Source organism: Salvelinus namaycush, chromosome 13 (genome assembly GCF_016432855.1).
Source record: "Salvelinus namaycush isolate Seneca chromosome 13, SaNama_1.0, whole genome shotgun sequence".
NCBI lineage: Eukaryota > Metazoa > Chordata > Actinopteri > Salmoniformes > Salmonidae > Salvelinus > Salvelinus namaycush.
The window spans coordinates 52,267-74,129 of record NC_052319.1 but is presented as its reverse complement, the minus strand read 5'-3'; the positions used below and the strand labels follow the sequence as shown (position 1 = coordinate 74,129).

At 42.2% G+C, this 21,863-nt stretch overlaps 1 protein-coding gene across 1 annotated transcript in view; it reads left to right on the top strand.

The window, feature by feature from the left end:
* Positions 1–21,408, top strand: part of si:ch211-168k14.2 (phospholipase D1) — a gene marked incomplete at its 3' end in the record, with an annotated part of 103,843 nt that extends 82,435 nt beyond the window's left edge. The window contains 6 exon segments of the mRNA XM_039006203.1: positions 9,105–9,210; positions 9,484–9,574; positions 19,187–19,300; positions 19,674–19,717; positions 20,093–20,227; positions 21,227–21,408. Of these exon segments, the coding sequence (XP_038862131.1) occupies positions 9,105–9,210; positions 9,484–9,574; positions 19,187–19,300; positions 19,674–19,717; positions 20,093–20,227; positions 21,227–21,408 (672 nt within the window).
* Positions 21,409–21,863: the final 455 nt, after the last annotated feature.

Genomic DNA, 21,863 nt, shown 5'->3' with positions numbered 1-21,863 from the left:
GAAATCATAATATAATATTAGGTGTGTACAATCAATAAGTGAGAGAGAGGCTCAAATATCACATTTATTTGTATATATCCACATGAATCTCAGCAAATTGGTTCCTGCTTCAGTCATGCCTTTGGTCAAGTTTGCATGGGTCATACAAAACACGTACTGATTGAATGACAATAGAGCCTCTCACATTGCAGGCGATGGCTGCAGGATAAAGTTGGTGAAGATCAACTGCAGAAACTAGCTTTTGACTGTAGTCAACACTTGGAGACCAACACTTTGAGATATTCCTGACCACCTCCGGAGGGAGTCAGGCACACATTGTGTCTGGATGTCTTACAAGTGTAGACTCGCTTCGAGGCAAGCAACACTGAGGCATGCATGAGAGCATCAGCTGTTCTGGACGACTGTGTGATCACGCTCTTCGTAGCCGACGTGAGTAAGACCTTTAAACAGGTCAACATACACAAGGCTGCGGGGCCAGACAGATTACCAGGACGTGTGCTCCGGGCATGTGCTGACCAACTGGCAAGTGTCTTCACTGACATTTTCAACATGTCCCTGATTGAGTCTGTAATACCAACATGTTTTAAGCAGACCACCATAGTCCCTGTGCCCAAGACCACAAAGGCAACCTGCCTAAATGACTACAGACCCGTAGCACTCACGTCCGTAGCCATGAAGTGCTTTGAAAGGCTGGTAATGGCTCACATCAATACCATTATCCCAGAAACCCTAGACCCACTCCAATTTGCATACCGCCCAAACAGATCCACAGATGATGCAATCTCTATTGCACTCCACACTGCCCTTTCCCACCTGAACAAAAGGAACACCTATGTGAGAATGCTATTCATTGACTACAGCTCAGCGTTCAACACCATAGTACCCTCAAAGCTCATCACTAAGCTAAGAAACCTGGGACTAAACACCTCCCTCTGCAACTGGATCCTGGACTTCCTGACGGGCCGCCCCCAGGTGGTGAGGGTAAGTAGCAACACATCTGCCACGCTGATCCTCAACACTGGAGCTCCCCAGGGGTGCGTGCTCAGTCCCCTCCTGTACTCCCTGTTCACCCACAACTGCATGGCCAGGCACGACTCCCACACCATCATTAAGTTTGCAGGCGACACAACAGTGGTAGGCCTGATCACCGACAACGACGAGACAGCCTATAGGGGTGAGGTCAAAGACCTGGCCAGGTGGTGCCAGAATAACAACCTATCCCTCAACGTAACCAAAACTAAGGAGATGATTGTGGACTACAGGAAAAGGAGCACCGAGCACGCCCCCATTCTCATCAATGGGGCTGTAGTGGAGCAGGTTGAGAGCTTCAAGTTCCTTGGTGTCCACATCAACAACAAACTAGAATGGTCCAAACACACCAAGACAGTCGTGGAGGGCACGACCAAACCTATTCCCCCTCAGGAAACTGAAAAGATTTGGCATGGGTCCTGAGATCCTCAAAAGGTTCTACAGCTGCAACATCGAGAGCATCCTGACCGGTTGCATTACTGCCTGGTACGGCAATTGCTCGGCCTCCGACCGCAAGGCACTTCAGAGGGTAGTGCGTACGGCCCAGTACATCACTGGGGCAAAGCTGCCTGCCATCCAGGACCTCTACACCAGGCGGTGCCAGAGGAAGGCCCTAGCCACCCCAGTCATAGACTGTTCTCTCTACTACCGTATGGCAAGCAGTACCGGAGTGCCAAGTCTAGGACAAAAAGGCTTCTCAACAGTTTTTACCCCCAAGGCATAAGACTCCTGAACAGGTAACCAAATGGTTAAAGTCCAAACGGACTATTTGCATTGTGTGCCCCCCCAACCCCTCTTTTACGCTGCTGCTACTCTCTGTTTATCATCTATGCATAGTCACTTTAACTATACATTCATGTACATACTACCTCAATTAGCCCGACTAACCAGTGCTCCCGCACATTGGCTAAACGGGTTATCTGCGTTGTGTCCCGCCACCCGCCACCCGCCAACCCCTCTTTTTACGCTACTGCTACTCTCTGTTCATCATATATGCATAGTCACTTTAACCATACCTACATGTACATACTACCTGTAACGCACTGGAAGCCTGGTGCGTGGAGTAGGCACTGGTGGTACTGGGCTGGGGCGGGGAGGTGGCACCGGAAATACCGGACCGTGCAGGCGTACTGGCTCCCTTGAGCACTGAGCCTGCCCAACCTTACCTGGTTGTATGCTCCCCGTCGCCCGACCAGTGCGGGGAGGTGGAATAACCCGCACCGGGCTATGTAGGCGAACCGGGGACACCATGCGTAAGGCTGGTGCCATGTAAGCCAGCCCGAGGAGACGTACTGGTGGCCAGATATGTAGGGCCGGCTTCATGACATCCGGTTCAATACTCAATCTGGCCCGGCCGATACGAGGAGCTGGTATGTACCGCACCGGGCTGTGCACACGTACAGGAGACACCATGCGCTCTACTGCGTAACATGGTGTCTGCCCGTACTCTCGCTCTCCACGGTAAGTACAGGGAGTGGGCGCAGGTCTCCTACCTGACTTCGCCACTCTCCCTTCTAGCCCCCCCCCCAAGAAATCTTTGGGGTTTACTCACAGGCTTCCAGCCACGTCTCCTTGCTGCCTCCTCAAACCACCGCTCCTGGGCTTTAGCTCTCTCCCTCTCTTCCCGAGAGCGGCGATTCTCTCCTGCCTTAGCCCAGGGTCCTTCTCCATTCAATATCTCCTCCCATGTCCACGAATCCTGGTTTCGCTGTAGCGCTCTCCCACGCCGCTTGGTCTTTGGTTGGTGGGTGGTTCTGTAACGGTGGGTGGTTCTCTTCATCCGAAGAGGAGGAGCAGGGATTCGACCAAAATGCAGCCTTGTCATAGGACATAATGAATTTATTTAAACAAGACAAAAACGAACTATACTTGAATAACTAACAAAATAACAAACGACGTAGACAGACCTGGACATGCGAACTTACATACAACGAAGAACTCACGAACAGGAAAATGACTACACAAAAGAACGAACGTACAAACAAACCGAGACAGTCCCGTGTGGCGCGACAAACACAGACACAGGAGACAACCACCCACAACAATCAATGTGAAAACACCTACCTAAATATGGCTCTCAATCAGAGGAAATGAAAACCACCTGCCTCTAATTGAGAACCATATCAGGTCACCCTTTAACAAACATAGAAACACATAACATAGACTACCCACCCAAACTCACGCCCTGACCGTAAAACACATACAAAATAACAGAAAACCGGTCAGGAACGTGACACTACCTCAATAAGCCTGACTAACCGGTGTCTGTATATAGTCTTGCTACTGTTATTTTCAAATGTCTTTTTACTGTTGTTTTATTTCTTTACTTATCTACACACACACACACACACACACACACACACACACACACACACACACACACACACACACGCACACCCACACACACACACACACACACACACACACACATACATTTTTTCGCATTATTGGTTAGCGACTGTAAGTAAGCATTTCACTGTAAGGTCTACCTACACCTGTTGTATTCGGCGCACGTGACAAATAAACTTTGATTTTAATTGATTACTATTATAATACCACTACTACTACTACTACTAGTACTACTACCACTACTACTACAACCTCACTACTCCTGACCCTTACCCTATTGTACATCATGCACTACTAATACACAACTACTGATATTACACTACTATTACTACTGCTGGTACTATTCTAATACTACGATTACCACTACTACTGCTATTCTAATACTACTGCTAATACTACTACTATTATAATACCACTACTACTACTACTACTACTACCAGTACTACTACTACTGATACTACTTATACTGTACTACTATTATTCTAATACTACTACTACTACTACTACTGCTACTATTCTAATACTACTATTACCACTACTACTGCTACTATTCTAATACTACTATTACCACTACTACTGCTATTATTATACTACTACTACTACTACTACTATTCTATTAACACTGCTACCACCTCCACTACTACTACTGCTACTACTATTCTATTAACACTGCTACCACCACCACTACTACTACTACTACTACTACTACTACTATTCTAATACCACTACTACTACTACTACTGCTACTATTCTAATACCACTACTACTACTACTACTGCTACTAGTCTAATACCACCACCACTACTACTACTACTACATTCTAATACCACTACTACTACTGCTACTACTACTGCTTCTATTCTAATACCACTATTAGTTATCAAGTATCTGCACTTACCTTATGGTGAGTCGACATCTCTACTCCTACACTACTCCTGTGCTAATAAATACTTAATGTGTTGAGTGTTGGTCCTTTAGCCCTGTGATCCTGACCCTGTGTTAGTGTGTGATCTGTGCGTGTGTGTGTTTCAGAGACAGACTCCCTAAGGAGTCACATCAGTAACAATGAGTTGTGTGGAGAAACCAGGTTCTGGCATGGCAAAGACTACTGCAGCTTCATTTTCAAAGAATTGGTCAAGCTCAACAAGCCTTTTGACAGTACTACACCTATACTCTGCTTCAATTTAGGAAAAGGGGAAAGGGTCATTTTAGAGGTAGTAAACCTATAGTACTAGTATGAGTGACTATAACACTAATGAGCATCAGAACATCTACAAATACAAATACAAATTATTTTCTTATTTACCCGAACCCTGGTGTCCATTATTTTGTTCAGTCCTGGACTGTTCTACATTCCTCCATTTCAGTTGCGGCCCGTATTCTGATATACACAGTTTGACATTCCAAATATCAAAATGTTGTTTTCTAACCTCATCCAAAAACACTGCATAGTGCTGTGCCTAGTCAAGCATAGACTAACCTGGAACATGCCACAAACCATGAAGGACATTGAGTTAGTTTTGATTTAATTTGTGTGTGTCTGTGTGTGTGTTTTTTTTTTTTACAATTGCTGAAACAGCAAAAGGTCACATTTTTAAAAAACGAACTATACGACAACTGGATTCTCTTTCATACGATCAATCCCAAATCATCAAATGGCCCAAAGAAACAAACAACAAAAATAACCCCTCACAAACAAAAGAAGAAACAAACCATAAAAACAAAAAATCGAAGTTGTCAGTTTGCACCTGAGTTCTCCCAAACTATCCCATTCTGCAGCCAGTGGGGGTTGCTGTCAGTTCTCTCTCCACTGCTCGCAACATGTGCATTCCAAATGGCACCCTATTCCCTATATAGTGCACTACTTTTGACCAGAGCCCTGTAGGTCCTGGTCAAAATGTGTGCACTGTATAGGGAATAGGCTGCCATTTGGGACAAAGCATACCTCTCCGTTCCCCCAGCCCTGGCATCTGTGCTTTTATAAAGCTGTGGGTCTAGGGCTCACACAGTAATAACTAGGTAAGACACAGCAGGGGGAGGGGACTGTTGGCAGATACATACATTAAAATATTCTGCCATTTCCAGACGAAGGAAAGGGGAAACATGGGCAGGCAGGGAATGACTGAGATTAAAGCCAATCTTTGATCACCCCCCCCCCCCCACACATAGGACGAGGGGCTATGTTTTGTTCCTTATTGAGTTGGGGTGGGTGGTGGGGAAGGAGTGGTAGTTTTCTTCTTTTGTGTGAATGCACAATCACAATGCACCCAGGCTCAATTGTGTCTGTGTGTGTCAAATCAAAATCAGATAAAAGTTTATTGGTCGCATACACAGATTAGCAGATGTTAAAGCGGGTGCAGTGAAATGCTTATTTTACTAGCTCCTAACAATGCAGATGTAGGCATATTCCTGGTAGGCTTAACAAAGTTATGTTTTGATTTGTTCTTGTTTGTTTGTTTGTTTGCTTTTGTTGAAGACTTTATCGACAGGTTCAAAACACCCTCAAATGCCGTGGCATGATATTGGGGTGGCGGTGCAGGGCAGAGCTGCCCGAGATATCGCTAGGCATTTCATTCCGAGACGGAATTTTACAAAGGTAAGACAAAATAACATTGTTTCTTTACATACTGTTTGTTTTTGGTTGTCATATCTTTCTCTTCGCAATATCTTATGATATGGAAGTCTTGAAGTCGAAGGCAATTCAAATATATATATATAATAATAATAATAACATAATATAAAACATTTATTTCATGTACAGGAAACTATCATTTCTTATGTTGTTTACAACTTTCCAAAAGCTTAAAACAATGCATTATATATGATATTAGCTCTGCAAATGCCTCATCAATTCTCATTTTCACACTCTGCACTCTCATATACAAACACCATTTAATCCCTACAGTTTTGAAATAATAGCACGGAAATTTCACATGAAGCATAGTCGAAAAACGTGAAATGATGAACTAAATATACCTTAAGTGCTGCAGTCGGGGACAAACATGCTATCTAAATGACCTATAAGGTTGTTGATTTGTTTCCCACTTCTCTGAGTGCTCCAGTCCTTCTCCAGTCCTTCTTCAATAGAGGGATATATTTATTAGCTTGAGCTTAGCACCCCCTGCAGTTAGTCTTTGTGCCCTGCTCTCCATACCAGCCTCGCTCACCCATACAACCACCACCACCATCTCTACCTCGCTCCCATTTCAGGGCAATTTGAGGCCCTTTCTACTTTGATTGTCAGGTAATTGAATTGGTTTGAGCCTGTATGGTTTCCTTTAGAATAACGCCAGTCATATTTCAGGCTTGGCTGGGGATCAGAGGAGTAGAGTTTTTTCCCGAGTAATTAAAGAAAGGGAGAAGCTAGGTGCGAATGGGAGAAAGAGAGAGAAAGAGGAGAATACAGGGGGACCACAGCCAGATGAATGGCCCTGATTATGTGTTTGATTGAAAATGAGAAATTTCTGGCTCAAAGACAAAGTGCAATTGCATTGGGTTGCCCCGGGTAGTCAATTGGGGTGGCAATTGACTACTGCTGATCAGGGAACAAGGCCCGAAGTCATTTTCTCCATTCATTGGTCTCACAAAGAAAGCACAGTTTCAAAATGAAAATAATTTAATCATAGATATGAACATGAAGCCGTATCAGATGTACTGTACAGTAAATTTGTGTATAAACTGTAGGCCCTCAGTATCAGTTACTATAAAGACTTCTAGTATTTTCCCGACTGTATAATCCTCAGTTTGTGTCTGCTGGTTTGTGTCTGTTACTATAGATTAGTTGATGCCTAAAACATAATTAATGCACAATAACCATCCCACTAAAAGATACACATGTTAAGCCTGTTAAGGTTTCTACATAAAAGATAAATTGACATGAATCCAAATAACAGCACTCTATAGAACAGTAGAACGATCGGAAAAAAGTTACAACCAGACATCTGCTCAACATCCAGTTTTGTTGAATTCAGGTTATCTACTAATGTGAATTCAACATTAAATAAGTGAGACGTTGATGCTTGTCGTTTCATTTTGGTTTGAAATAGGTGGATTCAACATGTGCTTAAAAAAACACATGCAACCTAATCAACCCAAAGACCCAGTTTGTTTATTGTGTTAAACTCTTCATCCCTCTCTATTGTCTCTCCATAAAACCAACTAGACCAACACTTGACTGACCTCGATAAACAAAGACCGAATTAACACAGTATCTGAAATGGTTATTTTTGTCTTTGGTAAGTCTACCTTTGTCTCTCTCTGCATCAAGGTCACCGTAGTTTGAGTAGCTGGCTCTCGGATGTGTGCCAGCAACAGTCTAGGCGGAGAAGGAGAGCGTTTCTCTCTTCATTGAGACTGAATGGATATTTAATCAACACATTATGCCAGTTGTTAATTGCCTGAGACGCCTGCTGCTAAAATAATTTGCTACTTTTTATTGTACTAGTAACCATCTGTTTAAAAACACAGGGCTGGGATTAGCCTTGGTCCTGTGGTGAATGTTGACATGAGATACAGACGGCTAATTTGCACCCCCACCACCTTACTTATCAGCCACAAATTTGTGGAGGGAGAAAAAATAAGAGATTAAATGAATGTTTTGAAAATGACGAAAGATGAGAATGCAGCTTCTGATAATGAAAGTGAAATGTTGATAAGGAAATAAGGAAACTTGGATAAAGCTGAAATCCAAGCATTGTCACTTTAAAAGGCTAGTTTAACCTCTTATAAATTCAACAATTCAACAAAGAATAGCACGTACAGTACATTACATTTTGTCGTTCCTTTCTTAAAAGCAGAATTTGAGAGATGTGGCGGTTGTTTTACCAAGTAAATCTGCTTTGCACCAAACAATGCTAATCGCTCAGCCGGGCACCCAGACTAGCAGTTAGTTGCCCCCTGAAGAACAATACTGTTCTTATGAGTACACCATTTTACTGACCTCATTCATTCTCCCTTGATTTGGTCAAGCTCATCAAGAGACACCAGACACAGTAGTTAAAGAGTTGTGTCTGGTGTGGACAATAGGGATTCTAGAACATTAAGAGCACAGTTAGTGGATGAGTTTACCCTCGTACACCCAGCATTCACTGCAATCAGACCCACTGTTAAAGTAGACAGAGAAGGCCAGTGACTTCTGAACACCACACACTGATCCTCTGTCTAAGTGGATGTAAGGGCAGCATATTGGAGTCAAAGGGAACTGTGACATCACATAGCTATTCTCCTGTGTAATTAGTAGCCTTTTTCTGGGGATGATTTTCACAGTCAACGCAATGCTCTGATGTCTGGTCTTAATCAACTCTCTTTTTGTCTCTTTGTGTGTGTGTGTGTGTGTGTGTGTGTGTGTGTGTGTGTGTGTGTGTGTGTGTGTGTGTGTGTGTGTGTGTGTGTGTGTGTGTGTGTGTGTGTGTGTGTGTGTGTGTGTGTGTGTGTGTGTGTGTGTGTGTGTGTGTGTGTGTGTGTGTGTTTGCTTACCTGGGTGTGTGTGTGTGTGCTTGTAGTTGGTGAGGAAGCACTCTGAATAACGTTTTAACCCTGTCTGATGCCCAAGTTTCTCTCTGCCCCCATGGAGCTGCCGCCACTCCTGGGAAAACATACACAGGGCAATGTACATGTAGGGAGAACACACACACAAAACTATACGAATATACTGTACTATCAGCATGTGTTATGAAACTGTGTGTGTGTGTTTTAAAGGTATGAAAAATGTATTTCTCTGCATTTAGGTATTGAGGTTGATAGGCCAGTGGTCTATAGGATCTAACATCCACAAGGAGTCTATATACCTGGCCTACATCTCTGCCATCCAGAACAGCAAACACTTAATCTACATACTGTAGAGGTGACCGTCATACTTTAGCTATAAGACTGCTTACCTAGGTCAAATGAGGTTGTATGAAAACTTACTTGTCTTAAGCTGGGATTCAAACAAGTCACACTGCGCCAACATCACACTGCACTTGACTTTTAAAGGTAATTTATCCTTGAGCTGATGTCGGTGCAATGCGATGTCAAGTGCAGTGCGATGTCGGTGTGGTCTTACAATAAGAAATGTTTTGGCCCTTCATCAGTCAACCACTTTTGGTACATAACCAAAGCTTCTCTTCCAGAACCAGTTTTTCATCAGCTGTGCAGACAGAACCATTCACAACAGCATAGGAGATGCACTGACACAGAGGATCCTACGAGCGTACAGGTGTGTGTGTGTGTGTTTGCATTTGCATTTGTGTTTTTATGATGTGTGTTTTCACATGTGGGTTTACAATGTGTGCTTATGTGTCTGTGTCCACACATGTGTTTGTAATTGGTTGTACTGTCCTTGTGAGGACCAGAAGTCCTCAAAGGATAGTAAAACAAGGAGCATTTAATTTTGCCGGTCCCCACAAGAAAAAAGGCTATTTTAGGCTTTGGTTTCGGTTTACAATTAGGGTTAGAGTTAGGAGTTAAGGGTTTCAGTTTAGGGTTAACTTCTTTGGGGTATAGAGCAGTATTTTCATGTCCGGATGAAAAGCATGTCAAGAGTAAACTGCCTGCTACTCAGGCCCAGATCCTAGGATATGCATATTATTAGTATATTTGGATAGAAAACACTCTGAAACTGTTTCTAAAACTGTTTGAATGATGTCTGTGAGTATAACAGAACTCATATGGCAGGCTAAAACCTGAGAAAAAATCCAACCAGGAAGTGGGAAATCTGAGGTTTGTAGGTTTTCAACTCTTTGCTTATTCAAGATACAGTAGAAATGGGGTCATGTTGCACTTCCTAAGGCTTACACTAGATGTCAACAGTCTTTAGAACCTTGTTTGATGCTTCTACTGTGAAGTGGGGGCAAATGAGAGGGGATTGAGTAAGGTCTCTCCCAGAGTGCCACGAGCTGACCATGCGCTGACCATGCACGTTCACATGAGAGGTAGCTCCTGTTCCAAAGGAATTCTCCGGTTGGAACATTATTGAAGATTTATGTTAAAAACATCCCAAAGATTGATTCTATACATCGTTTGACATGTTTCTACGGACTGTAACGGAACTTTATGGACTTTTCATCCATACTTTCCGCTGGACTTGCACACGTGTCGTGAGTTTAGATTGTGTACTGAACGCGCGAACAACAAGGAGGAATTTTGACATAAATGATGGACATTATCGAACAAAACAAACATTTATTGTGGAACTGGGATTCCTGGGAGTGCATTCTGATGAAGATCATCAAAGGTAAGTGAATGTTTATAATGTTATTCTGACTTCTGTTGACTGCACAACATGGCGGATATCTCTTTGGGTTGATTTGTCGTCTGAGCGCCGTACTCAGATTATTGCATGGTTTTCTTTTTCCATAAAGTTTTTTTAAAATCTGACACAGCGGTTGCATTAAGGAGAAGTGGATCTAAAATTCCATGCATAACAGTTGTACCTTTTAGCAATGTTTATTATGAGTATTTCTGTAAATTGATGTGGCTCTCTGCAAAATCACCGGATGTTTTGGAACTACTGAACATAACGCGCCAATGTAAACTCAGATTTTTGGATATAAATATGAACTTTACCGAACAAAACATACATGTATTGTGTAACATGAAGTCCTATGAGTGTCATCTGATGAAGATCATCAAAGATTAATGATTAATTTTATCCATATTTCTGCTTTTTGTGACTCCTCTCTTTGGCTGGAAAAATGGCTGTGTTTTTCTGTGACTTGGCTCTGACCTAACATAATCATTTGGTTTGCTTTCGTCGTAAAGCCTTTTTGAAATCGGACACTGTGGCTGGATTTACAACAAGTGTATCTTTAAAATGGTGTAAAATACATGTATGTTTGAGGAATTTTAATTATGGGATTTCTGTTGTTTTGAATTTGGCGCCCTGCAGTTTCACTGGCTGTTGACGAGGTGAGACGCTACCATCCCACATACCCTAGAGAGGTTAAGAGTTAGGGTTAGGGGTTTCATCTCAACTATAGTATTGCACGACTGCAAGGAGGAGGGAAGGTGCTCATTCACAGAGACTGCTGGCTCGAAATCATGAAAAGAATGGTCAATCAGGTTTGCTGATGGAATGTGTCAAGATATCGTAATATCTCCTTGGATACGATTCTGCACCAAGAGGTTTCGAAACTTATTTTTCTGAAGTGATGCTGTTGACAGTTACCCCTCGTGGATGACTGCGTTGCAGCTGGCTTTAGGAGGAGACAGTGTGGTTAGTGGAGACGGCACTGGGACCAGTGACCATACTTGGTTGGTTATCCAATCCACCAGTGGGAGTAAAACGATGCACCAAGTCTGCTCCAAGTAGCAGGGGTTCAAATTCGAGGCTAGTAACATGCACAGGGTGAACAAGCGATACGTCCTGGTAGTGTAGTTTCAGCATGAGTCTCAATGTGAGAGGCGAGGTAGTCTGAGTGAAACCGCAAAGTGTATTGTTGCATCATTCCTTTTTTATCAATGTTTAGTTGGCTTCATATCCCTTTTGAGATCATTGAACAGCGTTTTAGGGATAAGAGCGATATTGTCGAACACGAATCAATTAGCGCATGACAGGTTAAGCAGTCCCCCGGGACTGTTTTCAGGTATGTTCTCTTTGAAATGCGTGTAGCGGACATATTCCCCACAAAGTGGAGGGGTTGTTTTCAACAAAGTGATATGTCATTTCTGTTCATGGTGAAAACAGATTGACTTATCGGATTTTGAGTGGATTTGGCTTTTGCGAAGCTTTTTATCTTTTTCTTCGCAACCTTTGTATCAGAGTCTATAGAAAAAGCCTGTGGGCTTGTTTCTTGGTTGAGCGGGCCCTGGATAGGGTCTCGATTGAGAGCAGGAGTAATTTGATTACTAACGTCCTTGTTAAGGGCGTTAATTCCGGCGGACCTGTTCCAATTCCACGTCTAGTCCTAGTCCGTCAATTCCACGTCTAGTCCTAGTGACTTTTCTCACTTTAGTTCTCCATGTAGTAGAACTTTTATATTGGTCTACGTTTTGATCATCCATGAACCCTTTGTTGCCCTTGTGCTCTGACACTTTGTGTGGGTTGGGTGCAGGAACGTAGCAATCAGGTCGATTGTAATGGTAGTTGTTTCGATGGCGACGTACTTTACAGTTATTTTGACTGCGGTGGGTATTGGTATCATGGTTTCTTGGTAGAAACCGTTGTTGTGCTTCATCTCTCAACGCTCCAATACCTGATGATGCACCCTCTAACTGGAGTGAGTGCTCTTGGTCAGTCTTCGAAACTGAGATGTCAGGGCCCTTAGCGTTGCATACTTTGATGCCTCAAAAGCTGTGCTCGCAAGCTCTCTGAGCTGTAAAATAGGCAAGCCAACGTGGGCTGTAGGGCCCAAGTAGGTAATGAAGGTGGGATACATGTTCGACAGAAACATTTGTTTGAATGGTAACAGCTCTTCCATTCCTGTTTCAGTGAGTTGGCCAAAGTAAGCTGAACAAAGCCTATGATAGTAAGCTGGTGGGTGTTCATTCCGAGCTTGTTTGACGTAGTCGTTTTGTACGTGTTGCTGTTGTAGATGAACGAACCTGAAGAGAGAAGAAGAAGAGGAGAAGCCAAGCTTCGGCTTTGTTTGCGAAGAGGCGCCATAATACTCTGTGCCGAATGGCCAAGAGGAGAAGACTGAGGGACACGAGGGAGGCAAAGTCTGAAACCTTCTATCATCTTCACTCCTTTGAGTACCGAGCTCCGGTTGCTTGACTGGGTAGTCACGCTGTAGCGCATGAACGTTCTGGAATTCCTCTAGATTGTAAACTAAGGATTGTATTCTACTGCATCGCAGAGTCCATTTGGGCGCTTAGAGTACTGATTTTAGACACACGAGTGTCGCACTTGCTCCGTTGGGCCTCATACTTATCTAGAGATTCAGTGATGATATTTCCTCCGCTTACTTAGATATCAATAATTTCATCTTCAACACCTGAGTTCTCTCATCATTCATTTGGTCAATGACTTCAATGAATTCTGCTGATTTGTCATCCAACTTAGACATTGTGTTCATTAACCTCTCTGGGAAATGTGGGATGGTAGCATCCCACCTGGCCAACATCCAGTGAAAATGCAGAGCGCCAAATTCAAATAAATTACTATAAAAATTCAACTTTCATGAAATCACACATTCAATATACCAAATTAAAGCTACACTTGTTGTGATTCCAGTCAACGTGTCAGATTTCAAAAAAGCTTTACGGCGAAAGGAAACAATGCTATTATCTGAGGATAGCACCCCAACTAACAATCACAGACCATCATATTTCAACCTTCAGGCGCGACACAAAACGCAGAAATAAAGATATAATTCATGCCTTACCTTTGACGAGCTTCTTCTGTTGGCACTCCAATATGTCCCATAAACATCACAAATTGTCCTTTTGTTCGATTAATTCCGTCGATATATATCCAAAATGTCCATTTATTTGGCGTGTTTGATCCAGAAAAACACTGGTTCCAACTTGTACAACGTGACTACAAAATATCTCAAAAGTTACCTGTAAGCGTTGTCCAAACATTTCAAACTACTTTTCTAATAAAACGTTAGGTATTTTTTAACGTAAATAATCGATAAAATTGAAGACGGGATGATCTGTGTTCAATCCCGGAGGAAAACAATGTGTAGCATGCTTTCTGGTTATGCGCCTCTAACAAACAGTACACTTCACTGGAGCCTCATTCTGAACATGGCTACTTCTTCATTTCTCAAAGGAAAAACCTCAACTAATTGCTAAAGACTGTTGACATCCAGTGGAAGCGATAGGAACTGCAGAAAAGTCCCTTAGAAATCTGGATTCCCAATGAAATCGCATTGAAAAGAGAGTGACCTAAAAAAAAAAATCTGAATGGTTTGTCCTCGGGGTTTTGCCTGACAAATAAGTTATGTTATAGTCACAGACATGATTCAAACAGTTTTAGAAACTTCAGAGTGTTTTCTATCCAATACTAATAATAATATGCATATATTAGCATATGGGACTGAGTAGGAGGCAGTTTACTCTGGGCGCGCTTTTCATCCAAACGTGAAAATGCTGACCCCTATCCTAGAGAGGTTAACTAATCGTCTTTGGTCTGCAGCATTTAGACTAGAATATTATTGCTTTGAGTAACATTCATCAAAACTGTATGCGGGTTATCAAATTGCACACTCCTGTTTGTAGATAACTCAACAGATTCATCTAGTTTGGCATGGCCTACACTTATTTAGTTTTGTTAAATCAATTTGTTACTGTAGAAAACTATTTTGTTGAAGAGTTTGTGCTCGTTCATCGTCATCATTTTTTAAAATTACGTTGTTCCTCAGCAAGCAGAATGTTTACCTCTTCTGTTTTTGTCATTGGTGTCCTGGTTCTCTCCACCTGTCTCTTCATGTCAACCGTTTCTTGCTCGTGCTTCTGCACTGCGGTACTAGACCGATGTCAATCTCTGATGGCGATACATCAGGGCTAAACTGGCGTGAACCTTTACAATGCCTACGCCCAATAGTTGATTTTGGAGAGCGTTTTCCGCAATTTCTGCTGTTTTTCCGCAGATGGCATAGTTAAGGTTTGTATCGCTGCTGAGATCAATCCTTTTATAGGTGAGGGTTTACTAATTAGCGGGGGACTGGGAACCACCCCCTCTGATTGCTTGCACATTATTGCTAAAAAGTTTTTTTTTTCAAAGTTTGGGTTTTGAGTTGTTGGAAACTGAGAAAACGTTTTAAAATCTATTTAAAGACATTAATGAACCATCCAATACATGAATAATTAATCACTGTTAAGGATCAATCATACCTGTATAGGCTATCTGAGAAATAAACTTGAATTAACCTTAAAGCATTGCTCCATCTAGGTTAATGTGAAAAAGTTTTAAATATCTCATAATTTAAATGAGACACCGATATTCAATCAATTTAGATTGGATGGCTATCCTAAGTGTAACCCCTTGTTACAAATGTGAGCGTACGGTTGCTGTCACATGTAATATATATATATATGTATATATACTGTATATTTTTTTCATTACTGACGATTCTTTACCACCAGGGGTCACTTATCCCACATGGGATTCACGCGAAGGTGGGACTTCCGTCAATACTGGATTAGTACTGTGGGAGATGAGCTTGCAAAAGCAAATTTAATTGAATAATCAATTGTAATGTGCTACGTGCTACCTGTCCCAGACCTGCTGTTTTCAACTCTCTAGAGACCGCAGGAGCGGTAGAGATACTCTTAATGATCGGCTATGAAAAGGCAACTGACATTTACTCCTGATTATTATTTGACCATGCTGGTCATTTATGAACATTTGAACATCTTGGCCATGTTCTGTTATAATCTCCACCCTCCCGGCACAGCCAGAAGAGGACTGGCCACCCCTCATAGCCTGGTTCCTCTCTAGGTTTCTTCCTAGGTTTTGGCCTTTCTAGGGAGTTTTTCCTAGCCACCGTGCTTCTACACCTGCATTGCTTGCTGTTTGGGGTTTTAGGCTGGGTTTCTGTACAGCACTTTGAGATATCAGCTGATGTACGAAGGGATATATAAATAAATACATTTTTGATTTGATTTGATGGTGAAGGGAATAGACATGGATCTGATGGCCAGCGATGGATTCAACGTTGTCGTCACCATGGATCACTCAGCTAAGGTAAGAATGATGACCTAGTAGTTTGTGTTTGTATCTGTGTTTGTTTGTCAATCCTTCTTGCCCCCTGCCTTCTTGCCCCCTGCCGGACATTCAACAACACCAGGTCACAGTCAACACACAATACTACCCAGTCACTTTATTGGCTTTTGCACACTAGTACTCTACTCATTTACTTGCTCCTCTACAGTTATTTATGTTTGGTGTGATTGTCTTGTAGTGTTGTGAGGATTGTATTGTTTTTACTTTTCCTGTATAACAAACTAATATAATCGTATCTCTCAGCAGATGAGATTGTTCTTCCTGGCCATGGAGAAGTCGGCCACTCGTTCCAAACTCAGCAAAAAAGAAACATCCTCTCACTGTCAACTGTGTTTATTTTCAGCAAACTTAACATGTGTAAATATTTGTGTACCCGCTAACTAGCTAGCCATTTCACATCCGTTACATGAACATAACAAGATTCAACAACTGAGACATAAACTGAACAAGTTCCACTGGCCATGGCAGATCTCAGTGGGCTCTTTGCTGGCCATGGCAGAACACTGACATTCCTGTCTTGCAGGAAATCACGCACAGAACAAGCAGTATGGCTTGTGGCATTGTCATGCTGGAGGGTCATGTCAGGATGAGCCTGCAGGAAGGGTACCACATGAGGGAGGAAGATGTCTTCCTTGCAACGCACAGAGGTGAGATTGCCTGCAATGACACCAAGCTCAGTCCGATGATGCTGTGACACACCACCCCAGACCATGACGAACCCTCCACCTCCAAATCTATCCCGCTCCAGAGTACAGGCCTTGGTTTAACGCTCATTCCTTCGACGATAAACGCGAATCCGCCCATCACCCCTGTTGAGACAAAACCTCGACTCGTCAGTGAAGAGCCCTTTTTGCCAGTCCTGTCTGGTCCAGCGACGGTAGGTTTGTTGCCGGTGATGTCTGGTGAGGACCTGCCTTACAACAGGCCTACAAGCCCTCAGTCCAGCCTCTCTCAGCCTATTGCGGACAGTCTGAGCACTGATGGAGGGATTGTGCGTTCCTGGTGTAACTTGGGCAGTTGCTGTTGCCATCCTGTACCTGTCCCGCAGGTGTGATGTTCGGATGTACCGATCCTGTGCAGGTGTTGTTACACGTGGTCTGCCACTGCAAGGGCACTCAGCTGTCCGTCCTGTCTCCCTGTAGCGCTGTCTTAGGCGTCTCACAGTACGGACATTTCAATTAATTGCCCTGGCCACATCTGCAGTCCTCATGCTTCCTTGCAGCATGCTTAAGGCACGTTCACGCAGATGAGCAGGGACCCTGGGCATCTTTCTTTTGGTGTTTTTCAGAGTCAGTAGAAAGGCCTCTTTAGTGTCTTAAGTTATCATAACTGTGACCTTCATTGCCTACCATCTGTAAGCTGTTAATGTCTTAACGACCGTTCCACAGGTACATATTCATTAATTGTTTATGGTAGGAAACAGTGTTTTAAACCCTTTACAATTAAGATCTGTGAAGTTATTTGGATTTTTATGAATTAACTTTGAAAGACAGTGTCCTGAAAAGGGGACGTTTCTTTTTTTGCTGAGTTTAGTACCCATTCCTGCAAGCTGAATTTAAATTATTATCATTATTTTTGCAGTCTTTCATGCCATCCAGTGTTGTACAGTATATAGTCAAATGAAACAAATTTCTTTAATGTTTTTCTTTTTAACGATTTGCTGTTGACGGTTCATGTTCACGCTGAAATTTACATTATTTTGGCTCCAGTTCAACATACTGTATGTATCAATTATTGTACAGTATAATAATTTGTTCTAGTAATGATTATTTAATACAAACAATACCCGCAGTTGCTGTTTTAAAAATAATAAATATAGTGACAATATAGTGACAAAAAATCAAGCAGAGGTTCTAGCTAGTGTATCCCACTGTCCTTGGACTCTTGTCGGATGAAGTTGTTCGGTTTATCAAGTCCCAGGCTCCCATGACTGTTATGACCATTTATTTACAAGTTAATTGCAATTGGCTTTTTGCTTTAGTGCCGTCTGTACCTGATAGAGCAGATCAAGTCTCACATGCAGAAGTAAGCCATCTGGCGCGAGAGACTCATTGGGAGGAGGAGACTAGAGCACACCCAGAATTTCAGACTGAGCGGACGCACATTTGAGCATCCCCAGGATGGTCCATTTACTTTGTGCTGTTATAATTTATGCTATTAAATCCTGTGATTTCATTGGGGCATTTCCCCCTCATAGCAAATAGCTGGCAAAACAATCGAGGTGGAGCTAGCAGTCACTGAGGGACAGGGTAGTAAGTAACTGAACAGCTTGTTTTGAACAATATATTTTTGAAACAGGAAAATGTACAAATTTACTGCACTTATATGATAATCTAAAACGTTATCCATGAATTATATAATATATATATATGTATTTCATATATATTATTTTTAATACAATTATTTTATTTTATTGGCCGGGCCGCCACTATAAATGAGTAGCCCTTTGGATATGGGGATTGTAAATATACATTTAAAAAAATGTAGATCTATTTTACCTTATGATTGCTGGAGAGAAATGTGAAACCAGTCATATGCCAGCAAACTGAAGCATATCAACATATTATCTTTTCCACATTGAAGGTTATGAAATGCTGACATTATAACTTGTCATGAAATTTGGAGACCCAAGTGATATGCTTTGGTAGCCATGTACAAATGACAGTATAGCGCCAATCCCACCCAGTTGATTTATGATTTCTACAATGTTTTAATTAAATGTCCAGTCTTTTCACTGTGTTTTTTACAACTTGTATCATGTTAAATATTAGCCACTATCAGTCGGCACCGTCAGTTATACCCACATCCATTTATAACTGTCACTGACTTTAGTGTTAGTTTCCTTACATTTAGCTCCATTCCATTCCATTGTTAGTTTACCTTTATTTCCTCTGTCACATTCGTGTTGTTGTTCCTGAGGATCATATTAGGCTAGCTTATTACAAGTTGTGCAATAATTTGTGACATGTAGGATATTTGAATCATTATGGAACACAGACCATAGGTAGCAGTTTAACCCTGGAGCCTGGTGCACAGTTCACGACGACTGGACCGTTGTAATAACAGTTCCATGATTAGTGAGGATTATTAGGGTAGATTTATAGGACTACTCTTGTATCTTACTACAGTATGTATCTTGCTTGTGTGTGTGTTCAGGGAGAAAAGGCGGTTCCGGGTGTACATAGTGATGCCTCTGCTACCCAGCTACGAAGGCGACATCTCCTCAGAAGGGGGCCAAACCATCAAAGCCATCATGTACTTTAATTACAGGTAATCACTGCTCACACAATCTCACACCCTCTCACACACTCCTTCCCTAATTGCCTCAATTAAGCTCTAAATAAGCACTGGACACGCGCCTTTGCCTTAGAGACAGGCAAATTACAATGGCCATGCTAAAAACAACAGTTACCTCATCTCACGCTTAAAAGGCGATTAAGGAACACACAAAAACATCACGTCTCCCACGCAGTGCGAAAATGAGAAAAGAGAGAAAAGAAAGCTTTGATAAGCCAGTTCTGAGCTAAGTGGACAAAGAAGAAGGGATGGCCAGAGAGGAGAGAAATGGGAAAAGAAAAGAGTGATGAAAGTGGAGATGAAAAGAAAGACGAGGAGTGATGTTTGTTTCTTCTCTTCCCTACAGGACCATGTGCTGGGGAGATCACATCGAGAGACTGAAATGTGTGAGTAACTAGACGTCCCATTGGCTGCCAATTCATTTCACGGCCCCCTGAACACGGCCCCTCTCTCACTGCCCCCTGAACACTCATTATCGACAGTGCACACAACCTGCATATGTATAGCGTCAACTGAGCAGCACTGGCCCTTTTGTAAATAGAAATAAAGATCCCATGCCTTAAATGGGCTAATTCTCTGACTAACAACGCTCTGCATTAAGGGCTTTCATACACCTCGCTGCAGCCAGCAGTATTAATAGAACCCTAGTCAATTAGCTGAAATCTAACCCCCAAGTGTTGCCGTGTGAGGGGGTCTAGATGTTGGATGCTTTGACAGGAGAGAGCAAATAGTACAACCTGTGTGTGCATCTGTGTGTGTGTACAGTGGAAGCCTGCTGGATCAACTACATCTTGTTCTGTGGGCTGAGGACTCATGCTGACCTGGACGACAGACTAGTCACTGAGCTGATCTATGTCCACAGCAAACTGCTCATAGTGAACAATCGCACCATCATCATCGGTCAGTAAGATAATATACTGTAACAACAATACTATACAACAGAACATAAAATAACATAACCACATCAAACTGCTCATAGTGAACAATCGCACCATCATCATCGGTCAGTAAAATAATATACTGTAACAACAATACTATACAACACAACATAAAATAACATAACCACAACAAACTGGTCATAGTGAACAATCACACCATCATCATCGGTCAGTAAGATAATATAAAATCAAATCAAAACAACACAAGACAACATGGGCATAGTGAATAGCGATATGATCATCATCAGTAAGCTGGACTGCATCTAACCCTATACACTACAAAACATCACATGACAAATAACTTCACAACACTCTCAGGAAGACAAACAAAGTACTGGTGCTGTGCAACCGTTTTTAGACTTTTGTTTGCTGTTGAAAAAGATAGAAGTACACCATTTGCCCAGTAGATGGCAGTGTCACCCAGGAAAATAGCAGAGAGCATGTTCCAGCTGCAGGCTATGCTGCAGTGTTTGGCTGCAAATGTGTTCTGGAAGCCATTAAAATAACATCTTTCACCCAGAACATCTGTCCCGTAGTTAACTAATTTCCTCATAAAAAGACACTTACCATACAGATACATGAAAAGAGATGAGGTGTACCCGTAATATGAGATGAAAGTCATTTTCTTCAACATCCAGATACCTAGTGAAAGGCACCCTAAATCCCAAATCAACACCTAGCCCCCAGAGATGTTTAAAAACTTTTCCTGTTGAAAGTGATATCCGAAGTATAAGTAGAGTAAATTTCACACATTAAAGAATACGTTTTGAGAACATTTTAGATTTTTAGATACAACTGCAAACTTCAAGGAGTAGGGTTTACCCTCCGCTTGTGCTATGTCATGACATACCTGGACCACCTATTGATAGGTAAGCAAATCAGGTGTTAAATGAGGTGCTAAGGAGACTAAAGTGGCACTCCAAGCACAATTTATAAGTTCATCCTGTGTGTCTGCTGGCAGGCTCAGCCAACATCAACGACAGAAGCATGCTGGGTAAGCGGGACAGTGAGATGGAGGTGGTGGTGGAGGACGCGGACATGGTAATGGCCGTGATGGACAGAGAGAGCTACCAGTTTGGGAGTTTTGCCCTGTCACTCAGAGAAGAGTGTTTCAGGTCATTCAAATTAATAAGAAAAAGTGGGGTAAGTTGAGTTGTTTTAACATTCAGCATCACTCCTTCAAAGGAAATATAATTTTCTTTCTAACAAAGACATATACATATTTCATGATGTTGTGTATCCCTGGAAATAATCAGAATTCATGTAAACATTACAGATTTGAAAACATAGCTTTTGAAAACAAAGTGGTCTCTTGGCACAACTAACCCCGGGTATGGAGTAAGTTGTGTTGCGGGACAGGGTAAATTAAGCCGCCTACACATTTCTGCACTGAATTAAATATGTGACCGACCGGCTATGTAGCAAAATTTGAAATGGATAACAGTAAAGACTCAGAGCTAGAAAATGGTATATATTACACCGCAGTTGAGGAACAATGGGAAAGTAATTCAGATTTGAAAACTGATAAACTTGTAAACTCACTTTTGAGAAAATGGCCTTTGAATGTTTTGGTACACCTACTAGAGAGCTTGTTTTGT